Source organism: Mustela lutreola, chromosome 4 (assembly GCF_030435805.1).
Source record: "Mustela lutreola isolate mMusLut2 chromosome 4, mMusLut2.pri, whole genome shotgun sequence".
NCBI classification, from domain to species: Eukaryota; Metazoa; Chordata; class Mammalia; order Carnivora; family Mustelidae; genus Mustela; species Mustela lutreola.
This window is the reverse complement of record NC_081293.1, coordinates 155310025-155326687: the sequence shown is the minus strand read 5'-3', so window position 1 is coordinate 155326687 and position 16663 is coordinate 155310025. Positions and strand designations below refer to the sequence as shown.

General features: G+C 43.7%; 1 protein-coding gene across 3 annotated transcripts in view; it reads left to right on the top strand.

The window, feature by feature from the left end:
• Window positions 1–16663, top strand: part of CPVL (carboxypeptidase vitellogenic like) — a 130197-nt gene that overhangs the window by 94976 nt on the left and 18558 nt on the right. For all 3 annotated transcript variants that reach the window (XM_059171455.1, XM_059171456.1, XM_059171457.1), the window contains exon 12: window positions 8440–8622. In XM_059171455.1, coding sequence (XP_059027438.1) covers window positions 8440–8622 — 183 coding nt within the window. The remainder of the gene's footprint in view (window positions 1–8439; window positions 8623–16663) is intronic.

Genomic DNA, 16663 nt, shown 5'->3' with positions numbered 1-16663 from the left:
GGGCTGCTTTGTAGGAGTTTCATTGATTTAGCATCTGTGGGGAAAGCTTCTTTAAAAAAAAGGGGGGGGGGGTTGGGTTTTTTGTTTTGTTTTTTAGTGCACAGGAGAACATTCAAAACTAAGACAGCGGCCAACTGGGACCGCTGTGCAGCCTGGAATAGCGGAGGCCGCCGTTCCATCATTTCCCCAAACAGGAAACCACAAAATGTTGGAGATTAAGGTCACTAGATCATTGGGGAAAGAGCATAACTTTGTCTGCAAAGTATTATGATGGATTGTAAATGGGCCAAAATATAAGCATAAATCTTTCGTCTAAAAATGCTACAACAAAAATCCAGCCTTCTCACAAAAGCCCAGTTTGCTTTCCTGTCGTACTGAGAGACCAGAGCCCCTTTTGGCGGCATTTCAGTAATTTTCCTAATAAGTTGAGGAGTAGTTAGGAAAGCAGAGAGAAAAGCTTTGTGTGTTCTCTGTCAGTAACATGTGTGCTTCAGTTTGGGTTTAAAAAAAAAAAAAAAGCAAAGATTTAGATCAGCAAGTGGCCCTCAAGTGATTTATTTTCAGTCTTCTGCTTTTCTACTGGTGACAATGAAAATATATCAAAATCACATTCATATACCTTTCTGCCCCAAATCCCTTCTTTCAAGTATTCAGTTGTATAGCCACCATGAAAAAGTACAGATGTCTTTTTTCCCCATTGAGTATCATGTGTGATCCCCTAAATTACTTGAAGTCAGAATTTGACTCTGACGGGGGGGTAGGGGGCTGAGGGAGTTTTCAGGTGAGTCTGCAGGTAAACTGGTCTGTGGCTAGTTTGGCTTACTGTCAGTTGCTTTCTATCTGCCTGGAAAATATTTACCCTTCTGAGGTGTGTATTGTGTAAAATAAGGTTATTATCTTCTGATTCTGTTTATCAGATCTTTACTAGGGAGAGGTTATCTTGCTGAGAGAGTTATATCCATGAAAAAAAAAAAAAAAACCCTGTGTATATACATCCAGAAAAGCTTGTGGTTTAAGATGTTAAAATGACTAGATTTTATTTTTTTTTTTTTGAAGATTTTATTTATGTCTATTAAAGAGAGAGAGAGAGCAGCAGGGAGGGGCAGAGGGAGAAGCAGGGAGCTGAGTGGGGAGCCCAACGTGGGGCTCGATCCCAGGACCCCCTGAGCTGAAGGAAGACGTTTAACCCACTGAGCCACCCAGGCCTCCAATGCCTAGATTTTAGAAATACTTAAATGGAACTGACTTTTTCTTTGACCCCTCTTTTAAGAAAACTTAGAGATGAAAGAGTAAATATGCCTCTTCTCTTCTAATTATTCGCTGCTTTGGAAAGTTAAAAAAAAAAAAAATCTGGAGTGTTAGGAGGATAGGGGTCACATCTTTTCATATGTGTTCCCTGGGTGTCTAGTCCTCAGGCTTTGCATGAATATTTACTTTATTTATTCAGAAGTAGGGATTTCCCAAAAGCAGATTAAACAAGCAAGCAAACAAAACATGCTCCATATATAAGTGAGCATGTACTCTTGCCTCCAACTCAGACAAAAGGCCACTTCCCTTCCATTTTTCAATGGAAGTGAAATTCCGCTGCCTGTGGATCCAGGAAGGAAAGGAAAGGAATAGAGTTGGATTGAGACCTACTGATCTTTCCTTTTTACCAATGACAAAGACATAGATACAGAGAAATATTTTCCTCTTCTAAGAAAAACAATAGCATGAGCTCCGAGTAGAGGACAGGTGCCCTTGCACCTCTTGTGGCTGGGGGGGCAGGGGGGGAACACCGGTGAAGGGGCGGGGGCAGCCTGAAGGGGGCAGCCACTGCCCTGAGTCAGCTCAGTGTGGGTGAGTGGAAATCCAGGCCCACCGTGGTCAGATCTCCCAGAAGTTAAATGCCAGCATCTAATTGCAAAAGCAGCAGTGACAGCAAGTAGATTACAGGAAAAATCCCTGCAAACTGAACGCAGGCCTCCAGCAGCCAATTTAAAACCTCCACGTGCCACTACAAAAACGTACTGTTCAGATCATTCTTGATCCAAAGTAACCACAACACAGATAAAATCCTGCTCTTCAAGTGACAGGATACTTCTGCATCTCCCATCCCATCCGGCCCTCCCTACAATCCCAGGATATAAATATTCCACTCTACAGAGGAGAAGACTGAGGCTCAGAGTGAGTCAGTGACATACCCAAGATCATTCAGGAAGCCCAGGCCTCAGGAGCCTGAGCTGGGGATGGAGCTCAGGCCTGCTGTGTGCTTTGTCAAACCGATGAGCTCCTACAGTTGTTTAGAATTGTAACTTATTATGTTCTGTATCACAGTTGTAATTCACAAGTAACGCCTGACTTGGAGGTTGTGGAGCTCTTTGAATAGCTATGTTGAGCTCTTCCAATGTGTTGATAATAATAACAGGTGTTAGCATTCACTGAGCATTTACTATGTGCCCAAAATGCAGAGATTCACATGCATGGTGTTATGTCATCCCCCCAGGGGTCCTCTGTCCTAGATGCTTCTCTTCCACCTATTTTACAGATGAGGAACTAGAGCTCTAAGCAGACTGAGTAGTTTACAATCATCTTGCTAGTAAGTGGCAGAGTTAGGAATCGAACCTAAAATGGGTTAAATAACACCAGCCTTTTGGGGGTGTTGTGAAATCATGGATGCGCCATGCTTAGTACAGTTCCTCCAGCAGAAGAAGAATGAGAGCATTCTGCTGTTACTCAAAAAATGTCCTTTTTGGGGTGCCTGGGTGGCTCAGTGGGTTAAAGCCTCTGCTTTCGGCTCAGGTCATGGTCTCAGGGTCCTGGGATCGAGCCCCACATAGGGCTCTCTGCTCAGCAGGGAGCCTGCTTCCTCCCCTCTCTCTCTCTCTCTCTCTCTGCCTACTTGTGATCTCTGTCTGTCAAATAAATAAATAAAATCTTTTTTAAAAAATGTCCTTTTTGAAAGCGATACTCTTTTTTAAACAAATATATTTTATTTATTTATTTGACAGACAGAGATCACAAGTAGGCAGAGAGGCAGGCAGAGAGAGAGGAGGAAGCAGGCTCCCTGCTGAGCAGAGAGCCCGATGCTGGGCTCGATCCTAGGACCCTGGGATCATGACCTGAGCCAAAAGCAGAGGCTTTAACCCACTGAGCCACCCAGGGCCCCCTGAAAGCGATACTCTTTTACCATACTTTTCTATCAGTTAAGTATGGGGAAATTCCTTGCAATCTTGAATCTCATGCTTCAAAGCTAAAAGTTTCTTTACAAGGGTAATTGATAAACTCATGGTTCTGACTACCAAGAAAAGATTACTGAGATACCGTGCCCAGTGTGTGTGTGTAAAATCAGAGTGAAAGGCATGTTATTTCAAGTGTTTGAATAAATGGAGTTCAGGTTTGTCCTGGCAGGATTTCCTCCCACTGTAGGCCTATCCTGGAAGAGTGAGATTGGCAACCAGGTATTTGACAGGAATGTACCATCTACGTACTTTGAAGGCTTATTTTAGAAGAAGGGCTCTATTGAGTCTTCCAAGTCACTCTCCAGTTATCAACCTACTTGAGAAGGAGGACCTGACATGTGCTGAACTCCTAGTATGTGCCAGGCACTATTCTAGCAACTCTGAACACAGTATCCCATTTATTTTCACTACAGTGAGATGTAGGTCTTCCCATTTTCATGTCTAGAAAAGGGAATGCAGCCCATGGAGGCTAAGCCCCGTGTCCAGGGGCTCCCAATTACTGCATGCTGGGACCTGGGTGACAATGACCAATGAATGGTCATTGGTATAGAAGTTTGGATTTCATGCTTTCAGCAAGAGAAACAACCTTGCTAACTCGAAGCATAAAAAAAATTGATCAGAAGATGTGGTAGGTCACAGAATTCATGGAAAAATTGAAGACATAGATGAGGAAAGACTGGGAGCAAGGACAATTCTGGGGATCCAGGTAGGAAAGCAAATGGGCAGACTCATCAGGAAACCCTGTGTCACAATTCAAATTTTATGAAAAGAGCATTTGAGTGCCCTAGTGTAGGACAGACACTCATCCCTTGCACAGAGGAGGCAGGATATGAGATTGGCAACCTCCACTAGGGCTGGATCCATTGAGGGTGTGGGAGTCCTGTTATCAGGGGAAGCAAGAGTCAACCTAGGCAGGCCAAAGCAATAAGCAATCAACATACAGCATTGTAGAAAACTTCTCACAGAGTACAACTGACTCTACCCAGTAAATGTCAATACTTTTCACAGGAGGCCAGGCCCTGCTCAAGGCTGCAGGCCAAACACGTGTCAGGAGAGCCCCATTCTCAGGGAGCCAATGCCATGCGACAGCTGCTTCCTCAGTGGCACTCCTTACCACAGAAGTGAGGCATCTGTCACCAGCCGAATAACGACCTGGTACACATCACAGAGCCCAAGTGAGAAATGACGGAGAGATGTCACCAGACTTGGACGAAGAGACCAAGCTTGTTTCTGAACTAGAGATGTGAACTGTGTCTCACAGTCTGCCAACTCTCCGCTCCCTGAGGCTTTTGGTAGCACTAAACGTTTAGCTGTGGGGAGTCAGGAAATGCTTGTTGGTTTGAAGGAATTCAGCCCTTTTCTTAAGGAGTTCTAGGTAGGCGTTTGGAAGTCTGGGATCTCAGACACATTCTGGCACCTCGCTGTGTCACAATTTCCTTAACAGCTAAGTAGAGGCAGACATAATTCCTCTCGTCCCAGTGTCCTGAAGCAGTCAGAGAATAAAGCCGTATGTATAAGAAAGTACTTAGGAAAGTAAAATGCTCTTCTCATTTCTGCCTTTTGACCAAACAAATAAATAATGCTTATAATCCAGTCACCTCCTACCATGTCTTATAAATTATTGATTTCTGGAATGGGTTTTTAAGATCGTCCACAAGCAAACTAGTTAGGCTATTTACCTAGCTGTCATGAAAATTGAGAGCTGGTAATATTTGAGTTAATACAAATTATTCCCCAATAAAGACCCACCTTTTGCCAACCAAGGTCCCCGACATCTTAGTGTTATTATTTTACTATTTTGTCTTCATAAGCACATCCTGATTACATTTACACCCCCCCCCCCAAACCCCCTGGAAAACAGTCAAGTCAAAACAAATCATCCACATCTTAGCTGCCTTAACTGTTAGTATTTTGATGTGTTTTTTTCCCGTTTGAAGCATCTTTTCGAAACTGTTGTATTTATAGAGTACAAACAGTAGAATCACAGCCTTCATTGATTTTTTAATAAGTTATTTTTCCACGTCTAAGCAAAACCATCAATTTCACTGAGCTCACTGGTCAGATCTCCAAGTAGTCAAAGAAAAAATTCTCTAAAGGGAGTGCCCTTTGCAGTTTAACTGAGGCATCACAGCTGTCCAGGAAGGAAAGCGAGGAAACTGGGTGTTTCGGGGGAGCTGCCTGGTGTTGTCACTGCAAACCAGCTCCGTCCAGCCCGTCTTTCCCTTGTGCCTTGTTTTGTTACAGTCCCTACTGGGAAGACAAGGGTAGCTAAAAGCTGCATTCATTTCTGTCTCCGCCTCTCTGTCTTTAGATCCTGTTGCTTAAAATACCAGCAAGCCTCAGGGAGAGGTTTGCCCCAGACTGTCCCAGGGTTAGCTCGAAAGCTCTGCCTCCTGGGAAACTCCTCAGGCCAGGCCAACGGTGGGGGGATGGGGGGTGGGGGGGGGGCTCGTCACCCCTCCCCCCCAGGAAGATGTGGAGGAAATGTACACAGATCCTCCACAACTGACCAGCTCATCAGGGCTTGGGCCTTGTCCTGGAACTTCTCTGACTACCAAGCTGAGTAGCATGTGCCCTTGGGCCTCGGAACCACCCACCCCTACGCTCCACCCACCTGGTTCTTTGGCTCCCTTCACTGGATCCTGGGTATCTCTCCCACTCATCCAGCCCTAAAGGCAACTGAAATATTCCTGTCAGGGCTGATGAGAGTAAATGTGACATTTAGATAAAAATAAAAGCTCTGGAATTCTTACATTTAATGCTGGCAGCCTTAAATGCCAGCTTTGAAATCACCTCGCTTGATCATTAATCTGATTTTTCTTTCTTTCTTTCTTTTTGCATTTGACTTATGTGCCCTTTAGAAGTTAAAAACGTGTTCCTTGCTTTAAGAAGATTTTCCGTGTGCCCCCAGAAGCAGGCCTTCTACGTGTCCCATGTGCAAAATTATGCAGTTCAGCCCCACACTGCCTCGTTTCAGAGAGTTAGAGCTCTTGTTTGTGATGAGTCTTGAATAACAAGGGGCACAGCTCAGGGACGGACTGCGTTTCAATTCAGTCCAACGAACATGTACTCTAATGCTGTACAAATAAGCCCGTTTTTGTTGTAACCTGTGGATCTGCTTCCCTGAAAGATAAAAAATTCCAATCAATTTCAAAATATACGGATGATCGTCAGGTAGCTCCAAGAGACACTAAGAAAGCTGTGAGCTTCATTTAGTGGCCACAGAGTGGAAAACAACCAGATGCGCTTGTGTATTTGCTAGTTAATCAGCATCTTTTCATGGAATTCTAGAAGAGGAATTACTTTATAGATGATTATCTCTGCTAATCAGGCCTTTCTCGAACGGGGAGTGGGGGGAGGATTTAAGCCTTGTTTGCTGGTACAGATCATGTGTAATTGTTTCCATACTGTTGGCAAAACAGCTGTAGGAGTTTTGCATGGGCCATAAGTACCCAAGGTCTTTGAGGCAATTTCTTTGTATAAACAATGCAAATTTTTATTGCTAGAGTTGAGTTGAGTCTTTTAAAGAGGCTTTAAATGGAGCAGGAGTTTTCCCCTTTGGGTTTCTGCTTAGGAGAGCGGAGGTGGTGATGGTGATGGGGTAACATGAAAGATCCTGTGCTCCTGCAGCAGAGGCCCAGGGCTCTTTCATCTTGGGCTCAGTCTTGGCCCACTGCTGCTTGAGGATTTGGAGTGTGTAAAAGTCCTGGGCTGTTTAATTATGTGCAAGCCTTTTAAGAAGCCTACACCAGGAAGGCAGAGATGGAAACATGTGCAGTGAAACATTTTATATCCAATTTGAGGATTCAACCAAAGGTCTTCACTTGAGCGAAACCAGAACTTCCAAGTAGATCAAAGGTAGCATGGAGCGGAGGAAAACCTCTTTGTTGAGGGTTGACTAACAATGCCTTACAAGAATTAGTATCGTGTGAGTTGCATAAAAATAACCTGAGAAGAGTGGAAAACAAGGGAGAAAATCAATCAGATTTACACCACCTATGTTAACCAACTATATTCATGTTTTTTTAAAGTGGCATTCCGTATATGTATGGGTTTATATGCCTATGTTCTACATGCGTGATTGTGATATGTATTTGACTTTCAGCTTTCATACTTAACAGCATGCGAGTATTTTCCACGTTGCTACATGGTTGGTTCAGTGGCACATTTTAAATGGTTTTGCATGATCCCATAGGATTTCTGTTCCGTAGTTTATTTAACCCCTTCACTATGGAACTTTTGGACTGTGTTTCAGTTTTTCATTATAAGACCCAATGAATACGACTATATATATTGAGGGGGGCTTATTTTCATAAAATTCATTCCACAACCTGGAGTTATTGGGACAGAGAGTCTCCACATTTTCGAATCTTCTTGTTAAAAATGGATCATTGCTTTCCTGAAGAGTAGTGCCATTTTTACACTTCATTAGCACGGGGTGGTATCTGAATTCTTTCCCAAGCCAGCTGAATATTGCTTTATTGGTTTTGGAGAAAAGACACGAGTTGCTTCAGTGTTGTTTCTCGTATACTATCCACCATCTTTGCAAAAAAATAAAAATTATATTCTAGGAAGAAGAGACATTCCTCATTGTTGATAAGTGGCTATCGTGTCTAAGAAAAGGAGGCCTTATAAGGGGCATGGCAGACCCAGTTGCCTCCAACAAGGAACAAATCTGAGGCACCTGCTTCTCTCCATCTGCCTCAAAAAATTGTAGTTGCCACGATAAAAAACGAGTGTGGAAGGGAGAATCATATGGATTAGCAGCTCCTGAGAGAATGCCCAGCCCACCAGCTCGAAAGCCGAGTTAATGAAATGCAGTCTCCACGCAAATCCAATGGTATAGTGTTCCTCGGTTCCGCTAAGAGGTTACCACAGTCCTCTTCTTGAACATAGCTGTACCTCGAAGTGATATCCCTGGATAATACAGTACAAATGCTTTTGTAACTGAGAGAAGACTTTATGCAGGTTCCTAGGAAGGTTCGAACTTCTGGAAGAATTGCAATGGCTGAGCCAAGGCTTGTGCTGATTTCAGATTGTTGGTGTGGCCAACTGGAGGAAAATGACCCCACTCACCTGCTGGGCTGACCTCTCTGAGCACAGAATCAGAAAGCCTCCCATTACCTTTTCTCTCGTGCACACACTGTCCATACCCAGATACACATGGTGGCTTCACTTGCTGAGTCCCACATTTGCCCACACCTCGATTTCGTTTCAGGTTCTGATCTACAATGGCCAGCTGGACATCATCGTGGCAGCTTCCCTGACAGAGCGCTCTCTGATGGCCATGAAGTGGAAGGGGTCCCAGAAATACAAGCAGGCAGAGAGAAAAGTTTGGAAGATTCTTAAATCCGATAATGAAGTGGCTGGTTATGTGCGGCAGGTGGATGACTTCTTTCAGGTCTGGAGACACTTTGGGGCCTGTAGGTTTTGGGGTGGGGGGTGGATGGTGGGGTTGAAACAAAAGCTTGAACACCAGGAAGGCATGGCTAGCCCTACGCAGGGTCACACAACAGCCCAAGGGTGTCTTCTGTGGCTCTCCTCTCCACAGGGCAGAGTGCCTGAGTTCATTAAAGTACACAGTGCTTCATGGGAACCAAAACAAAAGTTTAGATATTATTCAAGAGACAAGGTAACAATCAAAAAAAGATAATACTCATCCCAAAAGACAAATCATTAATGAGAGAGTTAGTCTATTGGGGAACAGAAGGGAGCTTGAACAAATAACATGAGTTAGATTCAGTGTAATCTCTCCTGGCAAATCTGTGCTCCCATTGGGTCTCACGCATGAAGCCCCAGGACAAAATCTGTGCATCTGATGCCCCTAGTGTGACCTCCACTTCAGGGCTCAGATGTTGCTCCTAGCCATGCCTGTCCACTGTGCCTCCAGTCTGCAGGTCTCAGTCCTTCATTCAAGGGTCTTCAGGCCTTCATTGGTGACTACGTGATGATTACACCATTTACCTCCAGAAAGTTCTTGGAGAAATCAAGAATGGTTTTGCATAGTTAGTCAGGAGGAGAGATTTAAGTCTTTGGACCTGAATTTTTTTTCCTGCAGTTTTTTATTGGAGGAAACATTGGGAACTCAGTTCTGTAGTTTTGAGTATTTGGAATTACAGCATTCCAAATGCTCGAGCTTTTCATTAGGCAAATCCATGCTCCAAATAACAATTGATCTCAGAGGCATGCTACCTTGAAAGTACTTTGCTTTGGCAAAATAAATGAGAGTTCACAACAAATTCCTTAAAGGTCACTGAGTTGTGATATGCATTACTCACTTATGTTAGAAGAAAGGATGGATCAAGCAGAAATTATGGGTAGTCTAATGTATACAGGGACCCTTCCATCCCCCCCCAACCCCACCCATCATTCTAACCATGTAATAACATATACAAAATTTAAATATTGTGCAACGTTAACTACCTTGGACAAAGGAAACAGTTGAGAGACATAGTTCCGGGCTCAAGTAAAGGGAAACTCTATGTTGGAAAACTTATAATGTTATAGTTTCTAAATTGAGATAAATTATACCAACGAATTAAAAACTGGTGCTACAACAAACTAAATGAGTCAGAGCAGAAACAGTTCTGGCAGGACGCATGTGAGGTTTGAAAATAAGGCTGGGGCAGGATGGAGACAGGAGTGTCTGTTGAACTGCAGAGAGATCTGGAGAGGAGATGGTGAGTGTTGTGTCCACCCTGGGTCTTCTGTAAACGACCCAAGCAGTCTTGGATTGAGTACCAACTTGGGAATCACAATAACTGGTTAACTCTAAAGACTGATTCCAAATGATTGAAATTCCTGGACAAATGGAGCCTCTTCATTTGCAGAAGATATCCTGGACTTCATTTTTGGTATTTATTTGTGTGTTTTTAAGTAACACAAGTTATATATATATATATATATACATATATGTACACATATATGTTTGTGTGTATGTATATATATATACACACATAGAACAGAGAATATATATATGTATATATATATAGAGAGAGAATATATATACACATACATATATAGAGAACAGAGAACATATGTGTATATGCTCTCTGTTCATTATTAAGTGTATTGATTAATATAAAATATATATTGTATATATAATATATACTTAATATGATTTTTCTATTCTCCTTTTACATCCATTCTTTATTTATTTTGTCATTAAATGCATACAGCTATAGAAGTTACACTTTCCTGGCAAATTAAGTCAACATTATTCTCAGGAAGTATCCCTCTTTAAGTCTAGTAATGTTTCTTGTCCTAAAGTCTGTTTTGTTGATAGTACTATAACAATGCCAACTTCTTTTTTTTTTTTTAAGATTTTATTTATTTATTTCACAGACAAAGATCACAAGTAGAGAGGCAGGCAGAGAGGAGGAAGCAGGCTCCCCACTGAGCAGAGAGCCCAATGCGGGGCTCAATCCTAGGACCCTGAGATCATGACCTGAGCCGAAGGCAGAGGCTTAGCCCACTGAGCCACCCAGGCACCCCACGAACTTCCTTTTTGATTAATGTTTCCCTGGGACATCTTTTTCAACTCTTCGTTTTCAATTTTTCTGTATCCTTATATAGAAAGATGTGTCTCTTTTAAGTAGCATTTAATTGGGTTTTGTATATCTTTAATAGAGCCTGACAATATTTTTTTAAAATGGAATAGTCCATTTACATTTAGTGTAATTACTGATATATTGTGTTTAAATCTACTGCTTTACTATTTGTTTCTTACTCAGCTTACTTTTTTGTATTTCTCTTTTCTTTATTGTATCCTTTTGTATTACTCAAGTGTTTTATATCATTTTTGGGTTTTATTCACTCTGGAAACCTGTTAGGCTATATACTCTTTTAATCTTGTTTAATGATTATACTCAAGGGTAAATTATAAATTCTGGACTTAATCCTAATATAAATTAGAATTTTACCACTTTCCACAGAAATGCAAGAACCTTAGATCTTCCTTACAGATTCTCCTGGTTTTGTGTTATCATTAAAAACAAAACAAGGGGTGCCTGGTGGCTCAGTGGGTTAAGCCTCTGCCTTCAGCTCAGGCATGATCTCAGGGTTCTGGGATGGAGCCCTGCATTGGGCTTTCTGCTCAGCAGGGAGCCTGCTTCCCCCTCTCCCTCTGCCTGCCTCTTTGCCTACTTGTGATCTCTCTTTGTCAAATATATAAATAAAATCTTTAAAAAAAAAATCTACACACTCTTCGAACACCACACAATGTTACCTGCATCATGTTACACAGCCAGTATCATTGTGACTTACCCATAAACTGATCCATTCGATCCCCCTTCAGCCTCTTTCCCATTTCCATGCTTCCGACTGGAATTATTTTTCTTTGCTTAAAAAAAAAAAAAAACTATTTTAGTAAAGTTGTATTGGCAACAGTTTCTGGTTTTATTTGTCTGAAAATGTATTTGTGTTGCCTTTAATTGAGAAGTACATTTTTTGTGGAATTGAAGTTTAGCTGGGAAGTTATTGTCTTTTCAGTTTTGTCTTTGCCTCGGGTCATGATCCAGGGTCCTGGGATGGAGCACACCCTCAGGCTCCCTGCTCAGCGGGGAGCCTGCTTCTCCCTCTCCTCCCTGCTTGTGCACTCTGTTCCCTGCACTGCCTCAAATAATATCTTAAAAGAAAGAAAAAAGAACAGCAGTCTGTGATACCCTTATAGGATTATTGAGGGAATTCAACAAGTTAATTAGCAGAGAACAGTTCCTCATCATAGTAAACATTTGTTATTATTACCCCGAAGTGCATATAAAAATAGATATAATAAAAGGAAAATTATAAATCATCAAGATCAGGGAAAATTATTAAAAATCAAGCCTTCAGGGAATTTTAAGTATTAATGTTTAGGCTATTAAGGCTAATATAAGGTTAATAGGAGGCTATTAACATGAATGCTGAGCTGCCAGGAGCAATGGACATGTCACTTGTCCCCTGTCTGCTGCACAGCTTTGTGATGACAATACCACCAGGCACATGAGCATATCCTCTGGGTTCTCGATGGCTGTGTCTGCCGCCTGTTACTTTATGTCCCCCAGGCCAGCCTTGCAAACCACTCCAGTGCCCCGCACCACACCTGTATCTCGCTGGGCTCGGTGCATAGAACCTCTAGCTGGGGAGGCTGGGCTGTGGCTGCAGGGACAGCACACACTACCAACGTGGGGAGAAGGGATTGGCTGCCACCCCAAAACTTGGGGCGAATACCACACTAAGCCTGCTATCTCTTCTTGTGAATGCAAAACACACTGAGAGATGAAATGGCCCTCACCGGCTGCCAAAAAATGGTAACAAATGCAGCAAGGCCCACATGTGTTTGTGACGAGGAGTGTTTTACCACACGCCAAGGGATCTGTGTTTTATGTAGGGGACATTAAAATGTTGGCAGAGCTCCTGCCCACTTACGCCTCAGCGTAGGCTCGGGGGTGGCATGTGGAGATGGGGAATTATGGAGGAAAAAGAGCACCAGTGCTAAGAAAGGCATTCTCTGTGCGCCTCGGATTGAGAATCCTGTCCAAAGGTCCAGCGTCTGATAACGAAAAAACCGAACCTTAGCCACGAACTTGCCTTTCAGCACTGGACACTCAAAACAGAAACGTGAATATGTCTGCCAAAAAAAGAGAGTTCACTCTCTGCCAAACTCCACAGCTCTTAATTTAAAAATCAAAACCAGTGTAGACCCGTCTCCGAGTGGTTACCTAAAGTGTCCATTCAAAAGAATGACAGCTGTCCCTGGGGAGCAACAGGGTCGAGAGAGGGAGCCTCTCTCTCCACATATTCCCTGTCAGCTGACGCCTTGGGAAAACCCAAAGGCAGCTCCAGCCCGTCTGTGGAGATCTGCTGAAGGAGGGCTACGTGTTGCCTCTTGCTGGTTCTGGCCTAGAAGGCCATGTGCCTTTGCGATCTCTACCATTCTAAGAATTAGACACTGCCTTACTACATCACCCAGGCAAGTAGCCTTTGCTCCGTTTGTTCATCTATAAAATGCAGGGTTTGGACTGAGTTATCTGTAAGATATCTAAGAGAGATCTGAAATATTTATTTTTCATTAATGCCCAGAAGGTCTCAGTTAGCAAGCAAGATCAAACAGCTTAGTGACTTTCTGCATAGTGGGATGCGCGCGCGCGCGTGTGTGTGTGTGTGTGTGTGTGTGTGTATTGACTTAATAGCATTATGGTGCAGATCCAAGTTCTCATCCTCTTCCTCCTTGGCCGGTGATAACCCAGGGTCAACACTGTCAGGACCAACCTGTTCCTCCTTTTGGGGTCTTTCTCTATCCTTCTCTGAAAATCAGTCACTTTCTAGAGCTTAGTAGGTTAGGTGGGGAGGCCAGGTTCATCCAAAGAAGTTATGGCTTTGTCTGGGGATTTCTGATACTAATAAAAGGGCAGATGCTGAAATTAACTAAAATGAACAGAGCAAACATGGTGAGCCATGTCTCATAATGGGAGCCTGAAGAGCAGAGCACCAACAGACAGCACAGCCTGCTGGTTTCCAGTCTGGAGCCAGGAGAGAGACTGGGAAGGGTCATGGGCCATTGATGGTAGGCCAAGGGTGTGTGCTCCATTGTGTAAGCAGTGGGAGGCAGGCCACTGAATGTTTTTTTTCCCCCAATTTTTTTTATTGTAAAATACATGTAACATGAAGGTTATCATCCTGACCATTTTTTAAATTTAGTTAATTAACTAATTAATTTTTTAAAGTAGGCCACATGCGCAAAGTGGAGCTTGAACTCACAAGCCTGAGATCAAGAGTAGACAATGTTCTACCAACTGAGCAGCCAGGGGCCCCTAACCGTAACCATTTCAAAGTGTGTCATTCAGTGGCATTAAATACATCCATAATACTGGGGCACGATCACCACCGTCCGTCTCCATAGCTCTGTTCATCTTTTAAACTGAACCTATGGCCATTGACCACTAGCAGTGTTCCCCCGCCCCAGTCCCTAGCAACTGCTGTTCTACTCATTCTGCTTTCTCTTTCTATGGACTTGACTGCTCTAAGTGTCTTGGATAGATGGAAGCATACAGTGTCACCATGGAACATGTTTGTGCACCTTTTTGAAGCTGGTCTTTTGGAGGTTTAAAATGGCAGTGGTAGGATGAATTCAGGTTGGAGAGAGGTCAAGGAAGGGGATCCCAGGGAATAGGGAGTCCTGGTAGGAGCTTTCTTGGAAGGAGGTTCTCCACCTAAATCCTGAGTCCACCTTCATGATGCTCATCTCTGAGCTCCTGGAATAGGGGTTGGGGTGGGGGGATAAGCTTTGGAATGCCCAAGCTATGAGGACCGATTGCTGTTTGAGAACTGGTGGGTACTGTGGAGGCACACTGACTTAAAAGCTAAGTGTCCACAGGGAGAGCCTGGCATGCTAGTATCATACAGCACTCTCCGTGGTCAGCCACAGGAAGCCCCTCCAGCCTCCTCCTGAAGCACAATCCCTGAGCCATGATTCCACCTTGACCCTGACCTGGGCTTAGCTTGTGGGGCCCTCAGGCTGGTGGTCTGCCACACTCTCCTCAAGGGCTTCTCCCTGAGTTTCCAACAGGAACAAGACCTTCCACAAGCGGTTATGTACAGAGAAACCAAAGGCAAGCAGCCCCCCACCCTCCGAGCTTCACTGTTTTGAAGAGTTGTGACCAGGAGAAGGCAACCTGGTGTCAAGACCAGAGTATAGACTCGAGCTAGACACATCCGGTGTGAATTTCCGTTTTGGCTGTGGGCTGCTCCTGGTTCTGCAAACCCTGAGCGAGGAGGGTGTCAGGAGGGCCCGTGCTAATGGGGGCTATACCAGTTCTTCAGCATTTGTCAGCTCTCAGACCTGCCACACACTTTTTCTCCACGGTTATGGAACACTAATGATAACCCCCGTAAATTATGTGATTATATTTCCTAATTTATAAATGAGCAAAGAGAAGTTTTGCCTGAGCTCCCGGCTTCAGGCTTCAAATAATCATCATACCTGAGATTTGACAACACAAATCTCGGTCTTTCCCCTGAGCCATCGTGCCTCTCAGGACCTATGAGGACAGTGAGGTGGGAAGGGTTAGGATACTTCGTTGGCCAGACTAGGCTACATGTGTGCCCTGGGCTGTGTGTGGCGCTGGTGACAGAGGTAGGCGTGGCCAGCACATTTGGCAGTACATCCAGTCCACACAGAAAAGACTGTTTCCTAAAGGAAAGCAGAGTGCTTTCAAGAGGCAGGAGGACAGGGAAAGCGTGGTGTGCAGACAGAAAGCAGTAACAGCCCCAGCTTCCTAAGTGTGCTTTCCTAAAACTAACATTCACTTTTGTTTCTCTGACTTCCCACAACTAGAAAATAGAGAAAGGAATAACCACAGTCCTCGGAGGACAAAGGAAGGTCAGGCTGAGATTTGTATGTTTCCACGGATAATCCACAGAGGGAATGACAGAGAGCTGGCCACCTGCCTCTTTTGGAGTTCCTGCTGACTTTTTTTTTTTTTTTTCTTATTTTTAGAATTTTAAACAGCTTAGGGAGCATTCTGAACTAGTTCTGAAGGAACTAACAGTTCCAGAAAGGTCTTCATTGAGTCCTTGATTGCACTGGCAAAATCAGAGTAAGCAAAGAGCAACAAATGGATTTTTGCATTCGCCTAGTGAGATGAATGTAAAACAATATTTAATGCAGGAAAGTAACTGTTAAACAGATTTGAGATGATGATTCCCAAATACACCTGATTCCCTGGGAAAATGTTTTGGCTTTGTTATAGAGATTGTTACACTGAATCTTCACCTCTCTTCCAGCTCTGTTGCTTTCTACGAAGAGAGATAACCTGATTCATAGCTTCTTTGTCTCCATCACCTTTATCTGGGGATAGTTCTCTCTGTGTATGGGAATTGAGATGTGAGCAGAAAGCCAGAATATAGCAGTCACATCATCATCATCATAAGGATGACTTCTCTATCATCAGAGAGCTCCATGGTAGTCACAGACTGAGTTCTCCAGAAGCAGGATCCAGGTCAAGTTTGGGGTGCAAGGTGTTTATTAGGGATCAACATGTGTGAATAGACTGGGGAAGAAACAGAATAGACAGAAGAGGGAATCAAACGCTGAGGCAGGCCTGAAAAAGCTCGGCCAACCCGGCAGAGAACTCTGGAGAAACTCTTCTTCCATCAGCGTCCCTCATTGAGCCAAAATGTCCAGATCTTTAAGTGCCACCTCATTCAGTCATCACATGCAGGCTGCCCCAAGAAGGGCATCATCTTGGGGAAAGGCTGTTCTCTGTAGCTGAGGCAGCCCCCGGAGCTCCTGACAGCTGGACAAGTCCATCCTTGATCTGACAAGTCCATCAGATCCCCCTTCAAGGATGGGGATCTGATGGTACCTCTCTGTCTACCATAAAGGCCACCCAGATAATGCAGTTGGGAGCTATCAGGGTTGGCGTGGTGGGGGGTGAGAGCAGGGGCTGGTGGTTTGCCTA